Below are 26,436 nucleotides of genomic sequence, written 5' to 3' on the forward strand. Positions count from 1 at the left end.
CAGAGACCTGGCTGGACGAAGCTGGAGGTGTAAACTTGACCCAGCTTTGTCCACCCGGGTTCTCTGTGCAGCATCAACCGAGATCCGGAGGGCGGGGAGGCGGGGTTGCAGTAGTCTATAGAGATTCCATTTCTCTGACCAGGACCCCCATCCCGCAGTCAACAAATTTTGAATGCGTCCACCTGAGGGTGGGTGACCGGGACAGTTTAGGGATTCTGTTAGTGTACCGTCCACCTCGCTGCACTACAGTCTCCCTACCTGAGCTAGCGGGGGTAGTCTCGGACCTGGCATTGGAGTCCCAACGGCTGCTTGTGCTGGGGGACTTCAATGTCCACGCCGAGGCTGCCCTAACGGGAGCGGCTCAGGACTTCATGTCTACCATGGCGACCATGGGTCTGTCCCAACAAGTATCTGGCCCCACCCACAGTGCTGGACATACATTGGACTTGGTTTTCTGTCAGGGATGGGAGGAAGGTGGCGGTGTTGAGGAGTTATCCATCTCTCCGTTGCCATGGACCGACCACCACCTGGTCAGCTTTAGACTTACTGCACCCCCTAACCTCCGCAGAGGTGGAGGACCTATTAAATTGGTCCGCCCCAGGAGGCTTATGGATCCGGAGGGATTCCTGATGGCTCTTGGGGAATTCCCCGCCACCTCGGTTGGTGATCCTGTTGATGCCCTGGTCGCTCTCTGGAATGGGGAGATGACTAGAGCAATAGACACGATCGCTCCAGAACGTCCCCTCTCAAGTAGCCGAGCTAAACCAGCCCCTTGGTTTACTGAGGAGCTGGCGGTGTTGAAGCGAAAGAAGAGGGAACTAGAGAGCGTGTGGCGTTCGGATCCGAGCGAGCCAAACCGAACACGGTTTGTGTCCTTTTTAAGGTCATATGCCGCGGCAATAAGAGCCGCTAAGAAGACCTTCTTCGCGGCCTCTATTGCGTCTGCAAAGAACCGTCCGGCTGAACTGTTCCGGGTTGTCAGAGGCCTTTTAAAACCCACCATCCAGGATGGGTGCCCTGATGACTCGGCAGCTCGCTGTGAAGCTTTTGCTCGGTTCTTCGCAGACAAAGTCGCTTTGATCCGCTCTGGACTGGATGCCACATTAACGGCAGTCTCTGAGGATGTAACACGAGCATCTGCTTGTCCGATTTTGATGGATTCATTTCAATTGGTTCAAACCGAGGATGTGGACAAGGTGCTTGGAGGAATGAGAGCTACTACATGCATCCTAGACCCCTGCCCATCCTGGCTTCTAAAGGAGGCCAGAGGGGGATTGGCCGAGTGGGTTAAGGTGGTGGTTAATGCCTCCCTTCGGGAAGGCATTTTTCCAGCCAGCTTAAAGCAAGCTGTGATAAAACCGCTGTTGAAGAAACCATCACTGGACCCCACTCAATTGGTAAACTATCGGCCTGTTTCCAATCTTCCCTTTTTGGGCAAAGTCATGGAACGTGTGGTGGCCTCACAACTCCAGGCATTCTTGGTAGACACGGATTATCTAGATCCGGCGCAGTCTGGCTTTAGGCCGGGACATGGTACCGAGACAGCCTTGGTCGCCTTAGTGGATGATCTCCGTCGGGAGCTCGACAGGGGGAGTGTGTCCCTGTTGGTGCTTCTCGACCTCTCAGCGGCCTTCGATACCGTCGACCACGGTATTCTTCTGGGACGCCTCGCAGGAATGGGCCTCGGAGGTACTGCTTTGCGGTGGCTCCGGTCATTCCTCGAGGGTCGGTCTCAGAAGGTGTTACTGGGGGACTCCTGTTCTACCCCACAACCGTTGTTTTGTGGGGTTCCTCAGGGTTCAATATTGTCCCCCATGTTGTTTAACATCTACATGAAGCCGCTGGGCGAGATCATCCGGAGTTTCGGGGTGCGGTGTCATCTGTACGCAGATGATGTCCAGCTCTGTCACTCCTTTCCACCCGCTACTAAGGAGGCTGTCGAGGTCCTGAACCGGTGCTTGGCCGCTGTGACGGTCTGGATGGGGGCGAACAAATTGAAATTAAATCCAGACAAGACAGAGGTGCTCCTGGTCAGTCGCAGGGCCGAACAGGGTATAGGGTTACAGCCTGTGTTAGACGGGGTCGCACTCCCCCTGAAGACACAGGTTCGCAGTTTGGGTGTGATCCTGGACTCATCGCTGAGCCTGGATCCCCAGGTTTCGGCGGTGACCAGGGGAGCATTTGCACAGTTAAGACTCGTGCGCCAACTGCGACCGTACCTTGGGAAGTCTGACTTGGCCACGGTAATCCACGCTCTGGTTACATCCCGCCTTGATTACTGCAACGCTCTCTACGTGGGGTTGCCTTTGAAGACGGCCCGGAAGCTTCAACTAGTCCAACGGGCGGCAGCCATGGTATTAACAGGAGCAGGGCGCAGGGAGCACACAACTCCTCTGCTGTACCAGCTCCACTGGCTACCGACCAGCTACCGAGCCCAATTCAAAGTGCTGGTTTTGACCTTTAAAGCCCTAAGCGGTTCTGGCCCTACATACCTATCCGAACGTATCTCGGCCTATCAGCCCACCAGGACCCTAAGATCTTCAGGAGGAGCCCTTCTCTCCATCCCGCCTGCTTCACAGGTGCGGCTCGCGGGAACGAGAGATAGGGCCTTTTCTGTGGTGGCCCCCCGGCTTTGGAATGCCCTCCCTATTGAACTAAGATCAGCCACCTCGCTAATGGCATTTCGGAAAAATCTAAAAACTTGGATGTTCGAGCAAGTTTTTAACTAATTTCCGATGTAAGGTTATTTTGACCATGGACTTGCAACCAAGGATAACGAACTGAACTACGATTTTAACTATGAGATGTTTTCGACTTGTATTGGTGGCCCGATACTAAGTATGTTCATACTATGTATGTTTTATGCCTTGTATTTTGATATCTTATTTTATATTTTTAAGTGACTATTGTATTTTAACAAGTTGTAAACCGCAATGAGTCGCCGCACAGGCTGAGATATTAGCGGTATACAAGTGTATCAAATAAACTCAAAATAACCTTTTTCTATGTGATGTGGGAAAGGAGGCTGAGCAGGTGAGTGCATCATTTGGTTCAGGGAACACACTGTGGCTTAAAACAGGGATGGGGATCATGTGGTACTCCAGGTGTTGCTGGACTTCGGGTCCTAAGACATGTTGGCTGGGGCTACCCTGTGGTACAATCCCCAATACACAACAGAGTTACTGTTCTGTCGCGCGCTGGGCCTATAACAGCTGTACTTTTCTATAGGACGTATACTTTAAGCCCAGCGGGAAGCCAGGGGCGCCTCAAAGAGAGGTTCTCAGGGATTTTTCTTAAGTGGTGGTCTTTAGAGTCTTTAATGATACAACAAAGTCTTTATTATGGAACAAACAACAAATCTTCAATGGTTCAAACAACACTTCAAGGCTTTCTTAGTCTAGTCCTCAATGGACTGGTACCTGACTTTATTTAACTGAACCTTCTCTGTAGGAAAAACCCTTCTTTAACCTCTCCCAGGCTGTTTACTATCTATGCCTCATCGGTGTGGGTCCTACTACCGATTCCAAATGCATCTGGGTATCGAGTAGACCTACCAGCCGAGGCTTGAAGATATTTCAGCTGGAGTTCCGTGGATCTGCAGTGCTGTTCTCCCTCAGAGAATTCTTTTAGAACTTCAGGGCTGTTTTCCCTCTGTTTGATGTGAGGCTGAGAGGCTGTGAGCTCTCAGCCAGAGCCTTGGGACCTTTCCCCTGGAATTTCTGTTTCCCTGGATGCTCTGTTTCCCTGGATGCTCTTGAGAAAAGAAGCTTTTCTACGGGATGAGCTGGTCTATGTCCTATAGTTCCTTGTGTGAGACTGCCTAAAAAGTGGCTCCTTTCCCTCCCAGAGCCCTGAACAAGGGGCAGAACCAAAGCTTAATTATGATGGACAGGAGGCCTGCCCTATAACTGCAAACAGATAACAGAAAGAAAATAAAGTTGGAGCTCCTGGTACAGCCGTACCAGCACAGTTACTCTTGTTCCCATTTTTGTAAGATAGTAACCATGGCAGGGAGAGAGGTTGGACAGACATGCTCTTTTCTCTGCTGATGCTTATGACAACATAAAAGTCATAGCTTTATAACAGATGTGTGAGTTCTTGAGATGCAAGTGGCACCAGAGAAGGTCCAAATCCTGAAAGGCCAACCCAATAGAGATGGGTCAATCCAATCTGGGAGGTATTATCTCATTGACTGGCCCGTGTCTGCTGGATGTGCTCTTTCCACCTAAAAAAGTCTGGCATAAATATGGCATTGAGTGACATGTTGAATAATCACCTGTTGATAGACTCTATAAAGTAGCTGGCATTGCTAGCTTGGCAGCAACTTCCCCCCTGATGTACGACAGGAAGTTGCTTCAGAGTGCGAGAGACATAAGGTTGAACACTAGGAAAGCCACCCACTGAATGGCTATCAACTTCCTCCCAGTAGACTTAAATCAAGGAAACGTTTCATGAGAACTACCACTCCCCTTAATGTTCCTCAACATTTAGCAACACCAAGAATATCCCTCTGGGCAGCAAGATCAGGTGAGTCCAACTGGGTTCCCCCCCCCCCCCCCCACAAGGGTCCTCCTCCAGGAGCAAACCAAGAATGGGCAACTTGGAAGTCACTGAACAAACTCAGAAGTGGACACATCATGGCACTACCTGGAAGAATCCTCTGCCTTGTGTGACTGTGGAGCAGAACAAACAATTCAGCATCTGTATGCTTGCCCGCATTGCCCTGCCTCATGCACAGAGGAAGAACTCTTTAAAGCTACAGACAATACTGTTGCTGTTGCCTGTTTGTGGTCTAAAACTATTTAGCAGCTTGTCATCCCTTTATTTTATCAGTTTTAGAACTTATTTATTGATTCAATGCTTTTGACACAAAATAGATAAATAAAACCTGAAAAAGTGCTTCCATTAATACAAAACTGTATTAAAACTGGAGTGTGATTAAATAGGAGATTATTGGCTTGGCGGTGGAATGCTGGCTTTAAATCCTAAACAGGAATGCTATATCATTGAACTGTCTCAATTACAGTAATTCCCTGCTGTCCCACTTTTTCAGCTCCTTTTAAAATGTCCTAGTTTCTTCCTCCTCCTCCCACTCTCCTCCTTTGTCCTCAGTTTACTTCAGTGGATGTAAAGTGCAAACACAGTTTACATTTAGTTAACACAGCAGAAGGGGAGGAAGAATCATTTTGCCCTTCCCAGTCATCTAAGGCAAAAGCAAATGGCTGCAGCTTATCTATTCACATGCTGTTCTTCATTCATAACTTTTGCCATCTTTCCCAAACTCTGGTGTTGCTCGAGCACACACACACTAGTTTTCAACCATTAAAATTAGTTGAAATAGAGTGACCAGCATTTATTTGACAGTCTTCTTGGGTTCCAGATTAAAATATCTTTACTGAAGACCAGGCACTTTTAGTTTGTGCAGTCCAGGAATAGAGGAACCTTTAGTCATTCGGACAATATGCACTACAGCTTCTACAAATCTTTATCCCTAGCAATGGAGAAATATCCCCCACTGGTATTATCTCTTGGTCTATTTTGAAAATGTTTATCTGGATTGTTTATTTGTTGTCTTTTACGGACGGATGTTAAATGTGTGTGGTATCAGATTTCTAATAATATGCCCATGTTCCAAGCCATCCTGAAATCTAATCTCATGAAAGGCAGCACTGAAATATTTCAAGTAATTAAAATAGCATGTATTCTCTGCCATAAAGGCCTCCCTGCGAGACAAATGGAACTAGAAGTGGGGAGGTATCTCTCAGACAGACGGGGAAATGATGGTAATGTGTTTCCTCCTCTCTGCACTTGCAGCACGTTGCCGAGCATCGATGCTCCCTACCCGATGCTGGTGCTGACTGGACCTCTGGAGTGCTGGAAGAGGGAGCTCAGCCATCGTTTGTGCCGGAAGTTCAACAATTGCTTCAGATACAGGTAAGTCCAATGCTGGGTACCAAGGAGTCCTTGTGGATTGGCTGAATCACTTTCCTGTCCAGCCTTTTGTTCTTCTCACCTTACATTGCCCTCCATATTAGAACAGGGCAAGGGTGAGCAAATTCATCACAGAAGAGGACCTGGTTTAGGTCCAGAAACCTTCTAGAGAGATTCAAGGCTGTGTCTGGAAGTGAAGTGACATGGCTTTTGGTTTGGATTTTGGACACAAACAGCCTTTGGGGCTTTCTTCAGTCATCTTGGCAGGTATGGGGAAATGGAGCTTTGTTGTTGTTGTTGTGATTTACTTTCAAGTTGCATCTATGGCAAGCATCCTCAGAAGTAGTGAGGTCTGTTGGAAGTAGGAAAATGGGTCTATATAACTGTGGAAAGACCAGGGTGAGACAAAGGACTTTTGTCTGCTGGAGCTAGGTGTGAAAAACTCAAAAATTACAACAGCAAAACAACAGAGAGGAAACAAACAGGCACATCAAATCACTCTCAACAAAAGATTCCCCCCAGGCACTTCCAAGCCATTAAATGCAACAACCCAGTGATTCCGGCCATGAAAGCCTTCAACAATACTTTAAGTTAACTCCTTATAACAGTGGTTCCCAACCTTTTTTTATATATACCAGGGACCACTTTGACCAGGGACCACTCTCCAACATTTATACCAAAATCAGTTTTTGGTCAACTTTAGATTCGGTTTGGTTATTTGGGGGGCTGATTCAGAAAATTGCAGTGGACAAACCACAACTCTAGTTTCTGATACAGAATACTTGCCACCCAGTAGTCGCCATTTGCTCGCCTGTAGAAAACCATATTTAATATGGCACTACAAGACGGTTTTGCAACGGTGTAGTAACAGTGAGGCTGTGGACCATATTTTAGTTCTTGCGGACCATTGGTGATCCATGGACTACAGCTTGGGAACCCTTGCCTTATAATGACTCTATTCTAGGGTTTTCTTAGCCGGATTTGTTCAGAGGAGACTTTCCATTGCCTTTTTATGGGGCTGATAGAAGATTCCTTGGCCCAGGTCATCCAATACATTTCAGTGGGTGAGCAGGAATTTGAACCCTGGTCCCCCAGAATCCTCATCCAACACAGATAATATGTAACAGTGCCTCATGTCCATGATGAAAGTAGTGGCATTGACATCTTACCAAACCCCCAGGTTTTTGTGGTGATTTGGGGTCTTTTTTGCCAGTTTTCAAGCCATATATTTAATGGGGAGATGAAGGGGTGCTTGCATCACATGAGAGAAAATTTTCACATTCATTGGATTAGAGAAATTTCTGATATTGTTGCACTCCAGGCCAGGAAAGCCCCCTGACTTTAAACACCACACAGCTGAGTAAAAATGCAAGCACTTTATTGAAGATAATTAAAAAGCACTAGCAGTAAAAAAAAACACTCTATAAAATAGGTAAATCCCATTAGGTAAAACGATAAGCAGAAACAAATAGTCCAGGAAATTAGTTCATCAGAGTTCATGAAAAACAAATACAGAAACTTCCAAGGTAAAACTCCAAAACTTGAATCATGAAATCAAGCAAGGCACTTAACACATGAATTTGACCAAGGCAAGGCTTCCAAGGACCAGAAAAGACGTCTTGACTCAATTCCAGCATTGCTTCATCTGACTATAGATTCTGTACTTGGCACTGTTGTTCCCTAATTTAGTCTATGTCCGAAGCAGCCAGGAACGGATTTCATTTCAACCTTGGCTCTGTTATCAATCTCTCTCAGTCTGGCTGAACGCCTGAGAGACTGGCTTGTTTGCCTATGCTGAGTGAAAATATGACTTCTATCTACTGGCTCATTAATTTTTGCAGTTGGCCCAGGTGCCGAGCTTCTCTCTGGCTCCAAGTCCTGGGAATTTTCTGGCAGCAATTCAGTACTTCTTCCATGGACCATACTATCATCCCCAAACCCTTCAGGAACATTCTCATCAGAAGAGACACTTTGAACAGGAATCCCATTATCATTCTCTGCATCTAGAGCAACCCCATCATTATACACATCATTAGATACATGAACCTCAGAAACATCATTTTCATTCCCAACACCCGGAGTACCCTGATCATTAGACACAATCACAGGCTGAACACCAACAGATACGCACACACAAAGAGACACACACACATGTGCATATACATATTGTTGTGCGTATGCCTCTCACAGATTTTGTAATAGCAAAGAAATCCTCCTGATCTTTTGATGGCATAATTCAGAAAACACACTTTTCTTCACGCTTCCGCCATCAAACTCTACATTGTTCATCTCTTGCCTTGATTTCCTTTCAGACAGACAACTGTGCCTGCTTTATGTTAGGGTCTAAGCCAGTGTTTCTCAACCTTCCTAGTGCTGTGACCCCTTAATACAGTTCCTCATGTTGTGGTGACCCCCAACCATAACATTATTTTTGTTGCTACTTCAAAACTGTCATTCTGCTACTGTTATGAATCATAATGCACATATCTGATATGCAGGATGTATTTTCATTCACTGGACCAAATTTGACACAAATACCTGATAAACCCAAATTTGAATACTGGTGGAGTAGGGGTGGGTTGATTTTGCTATTTGGGAGTTGTAGTTTCTGGGATTTATAGTTGACCTACAATCAAAGAGCATTCTGAACTCCACCAATGCTGGAATTGAAACCAAACTTGGCACACAGAATTTCCATGAACAACAGAAAATAATGGAAGGGTTTGGTGGGCATTGACCTTGAGTTTTGGAGTTGTAGTTCACCTCCATCCAGAGAGCACTGTGGACTCCCAACAATGGTGGATCTGGACCAATCTTGGCACAAATGTTCAATATGGCCAAATGTGAACACTGGTGGAATTTGGGGAAAATAGACCTTGACATTTGGGAGTTGTAGTTGCTGGGATTTATAGTTCACCTACAATCAAAGAGCATTCTGAATCCCACCAATGATAGAATTGAACCAAATTTCCCACACAGAACCCCCATAACCAACAGAAAATACTACATTTTCTTATAGTCTTTAATGACCCCCTGACACCCCCTCATGACCCCCCCAGGGGTCCCGACCCCTAGGTTGAGAAATGCTGGTCTAAGCATACATGAAGTTTTCTCAAGGCTTTTCAAGTGCCCTCTTGAAACACAACCATAACCGAATGCGCCAAAAGGTGCCCTAAAATGCACTACAGCATCAGAAGTCCTGCTGGGTGACCTCTGTGTTAGATATGAGTTTCTGTAGCTTCGATCCTCCAACGTGGACCTTTTCTCATGATTTAGTTCTCTAGATAACCATCTTAATGCAGTTGGTCTGTGGGCTAGACAAATCCCTTGTAAGTCAAATGCTTAAAAGAAAACTTCTGACTGAAGGGGAGAATGTGGAATGAATATAATACACATTCAATAAATTATCCAGTTTGTAAAGCTTGGCTGAAACCTCCAAATAATTGAAAACTGGAGGGGATTTTCTAAGTGTGCGAAGATTTTTTCTCTCTCTCTCCAAGAGCTTTGTTGTTTCATTTCACATTTTATTCCCTCATAACTTTTATGCATATGAAGAACAGAATGACAGAATCTTAGCAGAGCAGAAAATTGCTACCATAAAGCAAAGTTGCCTTTTAATTATTCAGTGGAGATTTCTGCAGCTTTCGTGTTCCTTTCTTAACGTTTTAAAGAGATCACTCGTTAAAGTTGTGTTTTATGGAAGGCGACTGGGCCGGTTTGAATGTAAACATGACCTTGCTGTTGAAAGGAGCTCGTAACACGCTTAAATGGTTCAGGTAATACCAAGAGCAAGAGGCCATTCGAGACATCTGGCCAGGGCTCTTTCAAGATGTGTGTATTTATAACTGCTGAGAAAACCCAAGCCTTTGAAGTTGAGGTTTTATAGAGGCCACGTCTCTCATACGGTTCTCATTTGACACAGTGAGGGATAAAGGGATCCCTTTCCCCAGAACCTGGTTGGGGCAGGAATGGCTAAAGCCTGAGACCCAGTTATTGGGTATTAGAACAGTTCCTGTAAAATGGCAATGTGGGTGCCAGAAGAAAGATGCGGCATACAGTCGTAGAGTTGGAAGACATCACAAGAGACCAATACAACCCCATTGTGCTTTGGAGGAACACATAACCAGAGCATCCTTGATAGATGCAGCCTGTTTCAAAGCCTCTGTTGCACGCCACACCAGGAAAATCCCTCTGACTTTAAACACCACACAGTTGTGTGGAAATGCAATCCGTTTATTGAAGATAATTAAAAAGCAGTAATAGTAAAAAGCACTTTAAAGGAATAGGTAATTCCAATTAGGTAGGAAGATAAGCTGGAACAAATAGTCCAGGAAATTAGTCCTTCAGAGTTCATGAAAAACAAAGGCAGAAACTTCTATATAGTAAAATCCAAAAACTGGAAACATGTATCCAAGTCACTTAGTACATGATCATAAAATCCAAGAATTAAAAACACGAATCAAAGGCATTTAGCACATGAATCTTTCCAAAGCAAGGCTTCCCAGGAACAGGAATGAGGTCTTGACTTGATTCCAAACAATGCTTCATCTGACTACAGATCCTGTACTTGGGACTTTTATCTCCTCATTATGCTATGTCCCAAGCGGCCAGAAATGGGTTTCGTTTTAGCCTTGAATCCCTTATCATTCTTTCTTCGAGCCTGGCAGAACGCCTAAGTGACTGGTCTGCTTTCCTGTTCTGACTAATAACATCCTGTCCATTTATTTGCTCATTAATTTCTTCAGCTGGGCCAGGTGCTGAGCTATTCTCAAGTATGGGAATTCTCTGGTAGCAATTCAAGGAGTACACCATCATCCCCACACCCTTCAGGGACATTCTCATGAGAAAATATACCTTGAACAGGGATCTCCTGGTCATTCTCTGCATCGGTATCATTGGAAACACCATTACCCACATGAACCTCATTGTCATCATTCCCCACATCCAAAGCACCCTGATCCTTAAACACAATCACAGGCCAAACTCCCAATAGTCTCCAAAGAAGGAGGCTCCTCCAAGGTAGTGTACAGGCAGTCCCTGAGTTACAAACATTCGACTTATAAATGATTCATAGTTAAGAACGGGTGAAACAACAGGAAGTGATAGAAATCTATCCCTTGGACGGGAAATTTACTCCTCCTGGAAGAGTTATTATCATTGAGAAAAAGTGTCTCCACTGAAGCTTTATCATCAATCCTTGTTTCCACAACAAGCCAAATTTTCCAAAATCCAATGATCACAGGGACAGAAAGTGAGGTGGAATCTTCTGAAAAGAGGCACAGACAGGAAAAAGAAACACCACAGGGGTGTTCACCCTTCCCTATGTTATCCAAAGCTTATATATATCTGTCTATAAAGGTAAAGGTTTTCCCCTGACATTGTCCAGTCGTGTCCGACTCTGGGGCTTGGTGCTCATCTCCATTTCTAAGCTGAAATGTCATGTGGCCAGCATGACTTCATGAAGTGCTGTTACCTTCCTGCCGGAGCGGTACCTATCGATCTACTCACATTTGCATGTTTTCAAACTGCTAGGTTGGCAGAACCTGGGGCTAACAGCGGGAGCTCAGGGTTTTAACCCATTGCACCACCAGGGACTCCATCTCTATCTAATCTCTATCTATATCCATATTTATCTATCTATCTATCTATCTATCTATCTATCTATCTATTTCTTGGCTGAAGTTACACTTTAAAATATATCTGTTGTGACTTATTCAACTTAAGAACAAACAAATTCAACTTAAGAACAAACCCACAGAACCTTTCTTGTTCATAACTTGGGGACTGCCTACATTCCATTGCCAAATAGCTCTTACCATTAGGAAGTTCTTCCAAAAATTTGACTGGAATCTCTTTTCCCTGAGTTTGCATCCAATGCTCAATTGTGTCCTTGTCTCTGGAACAGCAGAAAACAAGCAGACTCCCTCTTCACTAGGACATCCTTTCAGATATTTAAGCATGGCCATCAGGTCTCCTCTTAACATTAGCTTCTCTAAGTTAAACATACCCAGGGCACAATTCCCAGAACTTTTATGATGTCCTTCACCATCTTCTGGACACATTTCTGCTTGTCAATATCCTTCTCAAATTGTGGTACCCAGAACTGGACATGGCATCATTTACATGTACAGTTGTCAAGCCAGTTGTCACTCATCCTAAGCGTCTGAGGGGGAAAGGAAGGGGCCTGAGGCTGTTAGGAATTGTGGGAGTTGGAGTCCAAAACACTTGGAGGGCCGACGTTTGCCAATTGCTGGTCTAAAGCTTTTGAAAGAGATGAAGGAAAACCTTTCTGTCCCAAAAGTCATAATTTTCTAATCCCAAACTGTGCCTATATGCGTATTGTTTCCAGCCTGAGCCTTGCCTCAAGTCCCATTGAAATCAATTGAATTATGTCACAAAGAATGCATGGAATTAGTCGATGAATCTGTATAGCTTCTTTTTAAAATGCCATATTTTGTTTCTTCACTCCCATTTTTCCCAGCCCCTGCCATACTACAAGGAGTGCCTATTTTGGAGAGGAAAATAGATTGGATTATTATTTCGTATCCCAGGAGGAGTTTGACAAAATGGTGAAAACGGTAAGGAGTGAGTCCGTTGCCTTTCGTCAGAGCTCCCTTTAGGATTTAGGGATAGGGAAATCCCTTTGGGGTTTGCATGGGTGATAAAATCACAAAAATTGACAGATATTTCTTAATCTGCCTAGTTGTTTTTAATGGCTTCAACAAAATTTTAAGTACTTTGTTTCTCATCTTTTGCTATGCACAATTGTAAGCTTAAATAATCAATCTAAGCTTTAAAATTGTCGTTTTGAATTTTAATAGAGATATAAAGAGCATTCAATAACATTTGAAATATTGTCAAAAAACAGGGTTCTCACGTGTTGCAAAACTGTAATGAAGAAAATCCTAGAGGAATTAAAATCTCCAAAGTTCAAGATTTTGCTCAAGGTCCTGTTTGGCACAAAAGCCAACATTGTATAGGTAGAGAATGGCATGTTTGTGCAGAAAATGCAACTTTGGGGTTGCAAACATTTATTTTGTACAGAAAGTTTTCTGAACTGAAAAATCACAGTTCTGTACCAAAGGTTAAAGGTAAAGGCTTCCCCTGACATTAAGTTTGGTTGTGTCCGACTCTGAGGGATGATGCTCATCTCCATTTCTAAGCCAAAGAGCTGGCATTGTCTGTAGATGCCTCCAAGGTCATGTGGCTAGCATGACTGCATGGAGTGCCATTGCCTTCCTGCAGAAACAATACCTATTGAATGTATTGTCGAAGGCTTTCATGGCTGGAATCACTCAGTTCTTGTGGGTTTTTTCGGGCTATATGGCCATGTTCTAGAGGCATTTCTCCTGATGTTTCTCCTGCATCTATGGCAAGCATCTATGCTTGCCATAGATGCAGGCGAAACGTCAGGAGAAATACCTCTAGAACATGGCCATATAGCCCGAAAAAACCCACAAGAACTGAATACCTATTGAGTTGTTGTAGGTTTTTTCGGACTAGAGGCATTCTCTCCTGACGTTTCACCTGCATCTATGGCAAGCATCCTCAGAGGTAGTGGGGTCTGTTGGAACTAGGAAAAAGGGGGTTTATATATCTGTGGAATGACCAGGGTGAGAGAAAGGACTCTTGTCTGCTGGAGCTAGGTGTGAATGTTTCAACTGACCACCTTGATTAGCATTTGATAGCCTGGCAGTGCCTGGAGCAATCTTTTGTTGAGAGGTGATTAGGTGTCCCTGATTGTTTTCCCTCTGCTGTTTTGCTGTTTTAATTTTAGAGTTTTTAAATACTGGTAGCCAGATTGATTTTGTTCATTTTCATGGTTTCCTCCTTTCTGTTGAAATTGTCCACATACTTCTTGTGTATTTCAATGGCTTCTCTGTGTAGTCTGACATGGTGGTTGTTGGTGTGGTCCAGCATTTCTGTGTTCTCAAATAAAAAGCTGTGTCCAGGTGGGTTCCTCAGGTGCTCTGCTATGGCTAACTTCTCTGGTTGGAGTAGTAAGCAGTGCCTTTCATGTTCCTTGATTCATGTTTGGGCAATGCTACTGCATTTGGTGGTCTCTATGGAGACTTCTTGTCTACAGCTGCATGGTACACGGTAGACTCCTGCAGAAGTGAGAGGATCCCTCTTGTCCTTTGCTGAATGTAGCATTTGTTGGATTTTCTTGGTGGGTCTGTAGATAGTTTGTATGTTGTGTTTCCTCATCAGCTTCCCTATGTGGTCAGTGGTTCCCTTGAGTATCCATTGGCCTGTAGAGCCCAGTTGAGGTGGTTCAGTTCATCTTGGAGGAGGTGGGGTTCACAGATGCTTCAAAATTGCAAGTTTTGGTGATTCATAGCAAGTAGAAGAAAGATACAATGATTTATTCTGGCTTGCGGGAATGAAATATACAAAGATTTATTTTCATTGAATAATAGAAAACCTCTATGGTCAGCAATGCAGCTCCAACCAAGTGCAAGTGGATCTTTTTTCCCCCCTTGTCACTCTTTTCTTTCATTCCAGGGGCAGTTTATTGCTACTTTTAAATATAGCGGTTTCTACTACGGACTAGGTCGAGACACCATTGAATCCATTGCTCGGGAAGGACTCGCAACTTGCGTTCATATGGAAATAGAGGTGAGGATGCTCCCGGAGTATAGGAATGTCTGCTGACACTAGTGACATTTCTGTCCCTTATTTCAGTTCCAAAGAAGTCTGTGTAATTGGGTTTATGTCGTGATCTGATGGGAACTAGGCCTATGGCAAAAAGGAATAGTGGATTGGAAGACCAAAAACTAAACAGAGACATGGAGAAAGAAGCATTACAACAATAAACACCGAGTCCCAAAAATATGAAACTTTGTATGGCATGGCCTCTTGGAGGTTTATACCAGAGCCTGGAAAAGCTATGTTCATGACAACAATTCCCAGAATCCCCTACAACCAAATTATCTAGTCAGATGTAGTTGAAGTGGAATCATAGTGCCACACTTGTGCAGTGTGAACAGGTCTTCCTTCAAATATGGGCCTGCCCCAGTCACTTTCTATGAGGGCTTTAAAGTGCCATTGAAAGGTGTGCTGATTATTATTATTATTATGTTTGTTTATACACCACTTTTTCTCTCCACAAGGACACTCAAAGCACCCTACGTTAAAAGCATTTCAATACAATTTAGAATCTACAAATATACAAACATTAAAACAGCATTAAATGTCATTGGTACGTATTGCCCATTCTTTCCCACACCTACTGTTTTCCAAGCTTGTAGTCACTGCGTTACAAAATATTTTGCCTGGCTTGGCTCCAGTACTGGGAGTAAGTCCAGTTAAGATTACGGGTTTTTTCCCCCTATGTCTTGGCCCCTTTTTGGGGAAGGAACGAGATTGGCTGAGTTAAGAGGCAGTCTTCCCTAGCAGAGCTTTGCAGAGAAATGTGCCAAATCTCTTACGTATCCCTCTGAGACTATTTTCACTACAATGCAAGCGAGAAGGCAACATTTAAATTATATGCTTGACGAGTTTATTGTCTGCATCCACATATATATTCTCAATAGACATATAAGTTTGCTAACTAAATAGGAAAACATTTCAGGTAGATGAGCTCCAAGGATCCATGGCTTATCCATCTTTAAAGAAGGAGGAGGGAGAGAGGGAAGACCACAGGCACTTACGGGTTTTTATTTCCAAATCACATGGTCTGCATGTATAAATAAGTCTATCATTGATAATAATTTATTATAATTTATCTCCAAACAAAATGAAATCTTGAAAAGTTTTTTCAAATACAATAGAAGCATGCAGCAGCAGTGGATGGTAGCTCCCATTTCAGTCGGGCAACAAATCCATGTGTGGTTTTGTTCAGCACCTTGGAGAGCTCCTTTAAGGCTATCACAAACCTGGAACACTATACTAACAACATAGGAAATACTAGCCACTACATGCATATAGGAAGCCCAGTACTGCTTAAACCTGCAGTTCTTCTAATAGCTGAACAAATAACTATCTAAATAGGATAACATTTCAAATAAGGCAGTTTTGATCTGATCTCACTGGGAATCTGGTGTCCAGTTTTGGACACTACAATTCAAGAAGGATATTGACAAGCTGGAAATCATCTGGAGACGGGCAACCGACATGATTAAAGGTCAAGAAGCCCCGAATCCCTTTGAGGATTGACTTAGGGAGCTGTCTATGTTTAGCCCAGAGAAGAGAAGGTTGAGTGGGGACATGATAGCCAGGTTTAAATATTTGAAAGGATATTTATTTATTTATTTATTTATTTCTACCCCGCCCTTCTCACCCCCGAGGGGGGACTCAGGGCAGCTAACACAGGCAACAATTCAATGCCAACAGTATCAATAACAACATTATAAAATCCTATTACATAACAGTTAAAACAGTGATATTAATTAAAATTAAATAATCAGATAGAACAAATCACAAGTCATATAGCCGTTTCCAATTGTCATAACAATCCAATGGTCCAAGGTCAGTGTCTGAAGTGCTGCTGTGCCCACTAGAAAAAGGCCTGGCTCCAAAACCACGTCTTTAGTTTTTAGGTGTACGTAATATGGGAGACATCCTAAGTGTCAGTGCACAATAATACACAATCTCTTTTAGAAATGTTACTGCCCACATACTTACTGGTACTGACTCGAGTCTAATGTGCCATCGAATCTAATGCACACCTCAAATTTCAAAACTCTGAAACCAAAAAAGAAAAAAGGATTTGCTGCTGAATGTAATGTGCAGCAGCAAAAAGTGCGCTCTTTGTAATTTGGCCAAAACATGTGCGCATTACAGTTGCAGTCTGCTTAGAATTTATTTATTTATTTACAGCATTTTTATCTCGCTCTTTTCAGCCCGAAGGTGACTCAGGGCGGCATACATATGCCATAAACATACATACATAAATATTAATTAAAAACATTTAATATCACATAATAAAAATCTATATAAAAACCAATTAAAGCTATATTAATGTCTACCAGTTCGACTCCTTATCCATTTGCATCGTAAAAGCTGTTCTGTGTCCGTTATTTCATCATACTGTATTTATCCAATTATGCCATGTTGCCAAAACCTTGCTTAGAGAGCCAAGTTTTAACTCTTTTCTGAAGGGTCAGGAGAGAGGGGGCCAATCTAATATCCCTAGGATGGGAGCTCCACAGCCTAGGGGCCACCAATGAGAAGGCCCTGTCTCTCACCCCTGCCAAGTGCACCTGCAAGGAAGTTGGGATCGAGAGCAAGGCCTCCCCAAATGATCTTAAATTCCTGGAGGGTTCGTAAGGAGAGAGGCATTCGGACAGGTAAGCTGAGCCGGAACCGTTTAGGGCTTTATAGGCTAAAGCCAGTGCTTTGAATTGTGCTCGGTAGCAAACTGGCAGCCAGTGGAGCTGGTGCAACAGAGGAGTTGTGTGCTCCCTTAGTGCTGCTCCTGTTAGCAACCTGGCTGCCACCCGCTGGGCCATTTGAAGCTTCCTAACAGTCTTCAAAGGCAACCCCATGTTGAGTGTGTTGCAGTAGTCCATATGGGATGTAACCAGAGTGTGGACTACCATGGCCAAGTCAGATTTCCCAATTCTCTGCCAAAGAGTACCGATGCTTCTCCAAACTCAGGATAGCATAGCATTCAGCCATATGACGGACCCTCAAAGAAGAGCTCCAGGTGCAGCTTCTGAAGCAGCTTCCCCTTTTGCTTTGGCTCAGCATTAGTATTATTTTGCCAAGTGAACATTAGATTGAGTAAACACGATAATTTGACTTTAATCCATTTTCCCCCAATCTTTAATTCTTCATCTTTGTTTAGAAGTCAAAATTCATACAGAAATTATTCAGAAAAAAGTCTTCTGAGTCTGTTTAGCAACTAAGTTTGGAAGACCCAAACTTGACATCACTGATTAAAGAACATTTAGCACCTTTTTTGCGTCGACGTAAATTTTCATTCATGATTAAACAAGTCTGGAATCTCAAAATGTGTGAACAAAAGCCAACTTAGCGCCTTCTCTCTCAAAGGGTGTGAGAAGCTTGAAGAATTCCTACTTTGAGCCACGCTACATCCTGTTGATCCCAATGGACAAAGAGAAATATACCAGCCACCTGCGGAGGAAGGGACTGTTCAGCCGGCCAGAGATCGAGGAAGCGGTCAATAGGGTGGACATGTACATCAAATTGAACCAGGACTGTCCAGGCTTCTTTGATGCAGTCTTCAGCATAGGTTAGTCAGGCCTTTCAGAAACTTGGTCTCCTGTTCCTGAGTGCTGACCACACAATCTTCCCTCAAAGCAAACAGCCGAAATGGCTAAACAGTTGGTTGTCCTAACTAATTGGGTTGAAAGTCAGGTGTTGGAACATGCACCAACACCCAAATGATGTGGAGTACATGTCCACAATGGTCGTGGGGAAGAACATGAGATGTTCAATCCCAACTCAGACTATATGATCCATCAAGTACTATCACTTGTTTTCTCAAAGTGTCCAGACTCACACACACAAAGAGGAAGTCAAATTTTCAGGGAGGGTCTTCTTTGTGTGGCTGACACTTTGTGATGATACAAATGACCATGTGAAGAACCACAATCAAGCAACCCACTCCTCTGGCATTAGAACCTGGTTAGGATTTTGCCAGTACTCTGATATGGACAATGGAATGATTCTTCCATTGTCCGCATCAGAGCATTGGCACATTCTTTTTCAAACCACAACTTCTAGAATCCTTTAGTTGGTAAAGTCATTGTGACTTTGGGAGGTATAGGCCAAATTGTCACTTTTCCAAACTCTGGTCTGCCCAAAAGATATTTAAAGAGGGAAGCCAGCAGCCGTTTATGTATCTCAATGCCTCTTTGAACAGCGGGTTGTTGTAGTCCAGTGGTTCTCAACCTGTGGGTCCCCAGATGTTTTTGGCCTTCAACTCCCAGAAATCCTAACAGCTGGTAAAGTGGCTGGGATTTCTGGGAGTTGTAGGCCAAAAACACCTGGGGACCCCAGGTTGAGAACCACTCTTGTGGTCAGTGCTTTCAGACTAACATTGGATACACCTGATTCAAGCCCTGCTTTAGCCATCAATACGAGATTTTGAGCCAGTATCAACCTAATTCAGCTTGTTAGAAGAATAAATTTAAGAGGATCCATGCATCCCACCTGCACTCCATGCAGCTATGCTAGCCACATGACTTTGGAGGTGTCTACGGACAACTCTTCAGCTTAGAAATGGAGATGAGCACCATCCCCCAGAGTCAGATGCAACTAGACTTAATGTCAGGAGAAATCTTTACCTTTACTATGCATCCCACCTTGGGTTCTTTGGGAGGCAAAAGGGCATCATATAAATGTGACAGATAAATCAAGGGTTGGAATTGTGAAGGCCTCAGAGGCTGTTGAACTGCAACTCCCAGTCTCGATGCTGAGGACTTCTGCGAATTGTAATCCAGTTGCTTATGAATGGCTGCATTATTCCCACCACTGAGATGAATAGTAAGAGCAGGGCAATTTTTTTTCTTGGCAGGATTTGTTCAGATGGGATTTGCCTTTGCCCTCCTCTAACACTTAAAGCAGTGGTTCTCAACCTGTGGTTCCCCAGGTGTTTTGGCCTATGACTCCCAGAAATCCCAGCCAGTTTACCAGCTGTTAGGATTTCTGGTAGTTGAAGACCAAAACATCTGGGCACCCACAGGTTGAAAACCACTGACTTAAAGAATCTGATTACTCACGTAACCCAGAGGTTTTCCCTGGCCGAGTGCCCATTTGAACCCACTAACCCAGTCCTACATTCAAACATATAAAATTCATCAATAAACCATTTCAAACGATCCGAATAGCTCTGCCAGAAGAGACTGGTCTTTGTTGCTGATCTTCACTACTGCTCTTTATAATGTCCAGATCTTTTCATCCCCTCCAAACACCCATCCCTCAATGCACAGATGATTATGAGGAAGCCTTCATCAAGCTGTGTAACCTTCTTGAAGAGTTCCTGGGACTGTCACAACCTTCTGAATCTGGGCTCATGGTTCCTGGATCAGACAGCTCCTTCCTTTCAGGTACTAAGTGTGATCTGGCAGAGCTGCTACCTATGAGCAAGCACGATCAGCAGCCCCATTGGCTTGCAGAAAATGAGAAACATGTCATCAGCAATAGCCTCTTCCTCCAAGGCTTTGCACTCTCCTTTCCTCCATATTCTAACCTTGACAGTGATTTGGTTTTAAACCAAGGAATTTTTACCCCATGGGACTTATCTATGCCAAAATCCTGTTGGTTTGTGGAAGTGGTTAGGGAGGAAGAAGCCGTTGGAGAGGAAAGAGAGATGTGAGCTTGTAGAAGCCAAGGGGAAGATATATTGGAAGCTCAGGGGGCATGGCAGTAGATCAGTGGTTCCCAACCTTTTTTTGACCAGGGACCACTGTGACCAGGGAAAGCAACTGAACTAAGCAGAGAAGAAAGGAGGAAAGTTGGGGAAGAGATAAGAACTGGGGCGTTTTACAAGCAGCTGAAAAAGTGGGACAATAAGGGGTTAATCTGGATTGTCCTTGACAAAATGGAATCGTCAGGGAAATATGTGCTGGGGAAAGCATTTAATTTAGTTGTACAAATGCACAATGGGTTGTTGTAGGTTTTTTGGGCTGTATGGTCATGTTCTAGAAGCATTCCCTCCTGACGTTTTGCCTGCATCTGTGGCAAGCATCCTCTGAGGATGCTTGGAACAGATGCAGGTGAAATGTCAGGAGAGAATGCTTCTAGAACATGGTCATGCAGCCCAAAAAACTACAACAACCTAGTGATTCTGACCATGAAATAGCACAATGACAATACAATAGCACAATGACCCTCTATCTATCTATCTATCTATCTATCTATCTATCTATCTATCTATCTATCGCAAATTCCAGAGAAGCATTGTGACCAATATCCATGAATGGGCCTGTCCATTCTTCCATGAATCTAATGCAGTGGTTCCCAGCTTATTTTTTGACCAGCGACCACTTGACCAGGGACCTCTTTGACTAGGGTCCACTCTCCAACATTAGTAAAGAAAGGGTTACAAATCAGTTTTTGGTCAACTTTAGATTCAGATTGGTTATTTGGGATGCTGATTCAGAAAATTGCATTGGATAGACCACATCAGCTCTAGTTTCTGATACAGAACATATGCCATCTAGTAGTCAACATCTGCTCGCCCACAGAAAACCATATTTAATAAGTCTCAGCACTATAAGCTTCAAGAGACCAGAACGTTTTTACCCTGCCCTTCTCAACCCCTGGGGGGACTCAGGGCAGCTTCCAATTGGCAACAATTCAATGCCGCTTCATAAAATACAAATATCAAGTATAACAATTAAAAACATGAACAGTAAAATAAAAGTTAAACAGTATACTTACGATCCATTCAGCTATTGCCCATCTGGTGGTTATTTAGCCATATACTAATGGTTACTCCACTTCACTTATCCAATTCCACTGCCAAGCCATAGTCAATTATTATCCATTGTCCTTTAACCTGATTACACGAAGGCCTGGTCCCAGAACCATGATTTTACCTTCTTTCTGAAGGTGAGGAGGGATGACGATGATCTAATTTCCCTGGGAAGCGAATTCCACAGGCGGGGGGCTACCACCGAGAAGGTCCTGTCCCTCGTCCCCGCCAAATGTGTTTGAAACAAAGGTGGAGCTGAGAGCAGGGCCTCCCCAGAGGATCTTAAGCTCCGAGGTGGGACATAGAAGGAGATACTTCGGACAGGTACGCTGGACCGGAGCCGTATAGGGTTTTATAGGTCAAAACCAGTACTCGGAATTGAATTGGCAGCCAGTGGAGCTGACACAACAGGGGGGTGGTATGTTCCCTGTATGACGCTCCAGTGAGTAGTCTAGCTGCCGCCAGTTGGACTAATTGCAGTTTCCGAACAGTCTTCAAAGGCAACCCCACGTAGAGCGCGTTGCAGTAATCTATTCGGGATGTGACAAGAGCATGGACCACCGTGGCCAGATCCAACTTCCCAAGGTATGGGCGCAGCTGGTGCACAAGTTTTAATTGTGCGAAAGCTCTCCTGGCCACCACCGAGACCTGGGTTTCCAGGCTCAGCGATGAGTCCAGGATCACTCCCAAGCTGCGAACCTGCGTCTTCAGGGGGAGTGTAACCCCGTCTAACACAGGCTGTAACCCTATGCCCTGTTCGGCCTTACGAATGACCATTAGGACCTCTGTCTTTTCTGGATTCAATTTCAATGTGTTAGCTCTCATCCAGCCTGACACAGTGGCCAAGCACCAGTTCAAGGTTTGGACAGCCTCCTTGGTGACAGGTGGGAAGGAGTGACAGATTTGGACGTCATCCGCATAGCGATAACACCTCATTCCGAAACTCCAGATTTGCAGTTGGAGGACTCCATCTTTGGACGATAAAGGAGATTTAGCCAACGTTCTTTTTCAGGAGGCCTTAGGGCATGTGAGCCAAAAGTTCACAAAATCCAAACTTTCTTTTTAATGTCCTAATTGTGGGGGGCAAAGGAACAGGAGGAAAGCGCCTTTGCCTCATCATCATGAGTTTGGCCATAAACCATCTGATCTTCCTTCAAGGGGCTGTTAATGGCCTGTAATGTCTTGCTGTCCCATCAATTTGCATTTCCTCGCCAGTCGCAGCAACTTCATTAAGACTGCTGAGTCGAGGCAATTTTGCTCTCCATAAAAGTAACTTTCAAATTTATTGTGCTTCATTAAATTCATTTAGAGCTTCATTTGTAGGTGTTACGAATAAATGTAATGATCTTGTTTCGGGAGAGAGAGAGAGAGAGATCCTCTTTCCTTTATGGATGATGCGGAATTATTATTACTTTATTTTTATTTTTTTAAGGAAACTTGCCTCGGGGTTGGTGCTTGATTCGAACATTTGCAATGAGGTTGTAATAAGGGAGGCTGGTTGTGGGATATTATGGGAGGCTATTAAAACCTTTCTCTCCGTCTCCTTTTTTTTAATGAACCTCCAAGAGTTTTTCTTAATGGACAGAGCGGGGACATTGGGAGGGATGGAAGCAGAGATCAAGGCAGCGATTAAAATGGCATAATTGCTGCCCGTGGTCACCACTATCCAAGTCATTTTCATTCTGGTGATGGGGAGGAATCAAAACGATGTTTAGAAATACCATTCATTTGTGCAGTAGCCCTGCTGAAAGTAATGTGCATAGTTTCTTTTCATTTTAATAGAAGTTTTGTATATTTTCATCGTGATTGTATGTCTTCTACTCTGCCAAAGTCCTGGAAACCTAAAGCTTGAACAGTTGCATTTTACTAAAATTAAAATATTCCAAGTAGCCTTGTTGTGATGGGGTTTGCAATCCTATACTCAAGTCTGCCCAGGTATCAGCCCAGGTATCAGCCTAATGGAAACACTTGGGTTTTCTTTTGAGTAGATAAAGGATAGTATTGCATTGTAAAGTGTGAGTGCCTAAGTGTGTTGTGCTAACCTACTTCCTATGCATCTGTGTCAGTGGTTCCCAACCTGTGACCTGTGGATATTGAGTCATGTCATCCACCTGTCGGCACACAATACAGGATCTCCAGCTAGAGCAGTGATTCCCCACATGTGGTCTGTGGACCACCAGTGGTCCACAAAAACGAAAATATGGTCCACAGGCTCACCATTACTACACCATTGCCTCAAGACCACGCAGCAACGAGAGTGTCTGGTCTCATAAAACACTAATAGTGTCGAGGCAACGGGGATGTTGAGAGGGGAGAGGCTGACTACCCACAAAAGACTACTACTACCACATCAGCTCTAGATTATTTAATATGGTTTTATGTGGGCAAGCAGATGGATGGCATACGTTCTGTATCAGAAACTAGAGCTGATGTGGTTTATCCAATGCAATTTTCAGAATCAGCACCATAAATGACTAAACCAAATCTAAAGTTGATCAAAAACTGATCCGTAACCCTTATGGTACTAATGTTGGAGAGTGGTCCCTGGGCAAAGTGGTCCCTGGGCAAAGTGATCCCTGGTCAAAGTGATCCTTGGTCAAGTGGTCCCTGGTCAAAGTGATCCCTTGTCAAAGTGGTTCCTGGTTAAGTGGTCTCTGGTCAAGTGTTCCCTGGTTAAAGTGGTCCCTGGTTAAAGTGGTCTCTTGTTAAAGTGGTGCCTGGTCAAGTGGTCCCTGGTCAAAGTGGTCCCTGGTCAAGTGGTCCCTGGTTAAAGTGGTCCCTGGTTAAAGTGGTCCCTGGTCAAAGTGGTCCCTGGTCAAAGTGATCCCTGGTCAAAGTGATCCCTGGTCAAAGTGATCCCTGGTCAAAGTGGTCCCTGGTCAAAGTGGTCCCTGGTCAAAGTGGTCCCTGGTCAAAGTGGTCCCTGGTCAAATGGTCCCTGGTCAAGTGGTCCCTGGTCAAAGTGGTCCCTGGTCAAGTGGTCCCTGGTCAAAGAGGTCCCTGGTCAAAGTGATCCCTGGTCATGTGGTCTCTGGTCAAGTGGTCCCTGGTTAAAGTGGTCCCTGGTTAAAGTGGTCCCTGGTCAAGTGGTCCCTGGTCAAAGTCGTCCCTGGTCAAGTGGTGCCTGGTCAAGTGGTCCCTGGTCAAAGTGATGCCTGGTCAAGTGGTCCCTGGTCAAAAAAAAGATTGGGTTGTTGTTCATTCGTTCAGTCGTCTCCGACTCTTCGTGACCTCATGGACCAGCCTACGCCAGAGCTCCCTGTCGGCCGTTACCACCCCCAGCTCCCTCAAGGTCAGTCCAGTCACTTCAAGGATGCCATCCATCCATCTTGCCCTTGGTCGGCCCCTCTTCCTTTTGCCTTCCACTTTCCCCAGCATAATTGTCTTCTCTAGGCTTTCCTGTCTCCTCATGATGTGGCCAAAGTACTTCAACTTTGTCTCTAGTATCTTTCCTTCCAGTGAGCAGTCGGGCTTTATTTCCTGGAGGATGGACTGGTTGGATCTTCTCGCAGTCCAAGGCACTCTCAGCACTTTCCTCCAGCACCACAGCTCAAAAGCATCGATCTTCCTTCGCTCAGCCTTCCCTAAGGTCCAGCTCTCACATCCGTAGATGTGACTACAGGGAAGACCATGGCTTTGACTAGGCGGATCTTTATTGTCAGTCTGATGTCTCTACTCTTCACTATTTTATCGAGACTGGACATTGCTCTCCTCCCAAGAAGTAAGCGTCTTCTGATTTCCTGGCTACAGTCTGCATCTGCAGTAATCTTTGCACCTAGAAATACAAAGTCTGTCACGGCCTCCACGGTTTCTCCCTCTATTTTCCAGTTGTCAATCATTCTTGTTGCCATAATCTTGGTTTTTTTGACATTTAGCTGCAACCCGGCTTTTGCGCTTTCTTCTTTCACCTTGATTAGAAGGCTCCTCAGCTCCTCCTCGCTTTCGGCCATCAGGGTGGTGTCATCTGCATATCTGAGGTTGTTAATGTTTCTTCCAGCAATTTTCACCCCAGCTTTGCATTCATCCAGCCCCGCACATCGCATGATGTGTTCTGCATACAAGTTAAAAAGGTTGGGTGAGAGTATGCAGCCTTGCCGTACGCCTTTCCCAATCTTGAACCAGTCTGTTGTTCCGTGGTCAGTTCTGACTGTTGCTACTTGGTCCTTGGACAGATTCCTCAGGAGAGAGGGAAGGGGGCTTGGGATGCCCATCCCACCAAGAACTTGCCACAATTTATTATGATCCACACAGTCAAAGGCTTTAGAATAGTCAATGAAGCAGAAGTAGATGTTTTTCTGAAACTCCCTGCCTTTCTCCATTATCCAGCGGATATTGGCAATCTGGTCTCTCGTTCCTCTGCCTTTTCTAAACCCAGCTTGAACATCTGGCAACTCTCGCTCCATGTATTGCTGGAGCCTTCCTTGCAGGATCTTGAGCATTACCTTACTGGCATGAGAAATGAGGGCCACTGTACGGAAGTTGGAGCAGTCTTTCGCATTTCCCTTTTTTGGTATGGGGATATAAGTTGATTTTTTCCAGTCTGATGGCCATTCTTGTGTTTTCCATATTTGCTGGCAAATGGCATGCATCACCTTGACAGCATCATCTTTTAAGATTTTAAACAGTTCAGCTGGGATCCCATCATCTCCTGCTGCCTTGTTGTTAGCAATGCTTCTTAAGGCCCATTCAACCTCACTCCTCAGGATGTCTGGTTCTAATTCATTCACCACATCGTCAAAGCTATCCTTGATATTGTTATCCTTCCTATACAGATCTTCTGTATAGTCTCGCCACCTTCTCTTGATCTCTTCAGCTTCTGTTAGGTCCCTGCCATCTTTGTTTCTTATCATACCAATTTTTGCCTGAAATTTACCTCCAATGTTTCTAATTTTCTGGAAGAGGTCTCTTGTCCTTCCTATTCTGTTGTCTTCTTCCACTTCCGTGCATTGCTTATTTAAAAATAGTTCCTTATCTCTTCTGGCTAACCTCTGGAATTGCGCATTTAACTGGGCATATCTCCCCTTTTCACTGTTTCCTTTTGCTTTCCTCCTTTCTTGGGCTACTTCCAGTGTCTCAGCAGACAACCATTTTGCCTTCTTGGTTTTCTTTTTCTTTGG

At 44.3% G+C, this 26,436-nt stretch overlaps 1 protein-coding gene across 1 annotated transcript in view; it reads left to right on the forward strand.

Moving 5' to 3' along the window:
• Positions 1-26,436, forward strand: part of LRGUK (leucine rich repeats and guanylate kinase domain containing) — a 109,111-nt gene that overhangs the window by 52,816 nt on the left and 29,859 nt on the right. The window contains exons 11-15 of the mRNA XM_060776409.2: positions 5,815-5,934; positions 12,413-12,509; positions 14,437-14,550; positions 17,929-18,130; positions 19,833-19,949. Of these exons, the coding sequence (XP_060632392.2) occupies positions 5,815-5,934; positions 12,413-12,509; positions 14,437-14,550; positions 17,929-18,130; positions 19,833-19,949 (650 nt within the window). The remainder of the gene's footprint in view (positions 1-5,814; positions 5,935-12,412; positions 12,510-14,436; positions 14,551-17,928; positions 18,131-19,832; positions 19,950-26,436) is intronic.

This window comes from Anolis sagrei, chromosome 5 (genome assembly GCF_037176765.1).
Source record: "Anolis sagrei isolate rAnoSag1 chromosome 5, rAnoSag1.mat, whole genome shotgun sequence".
NCBI lineage: Eukaryota > Metazoa > Chordata > Lepidosauria > Squamata > Dactyloidae > Anolis > Anolis sagrei.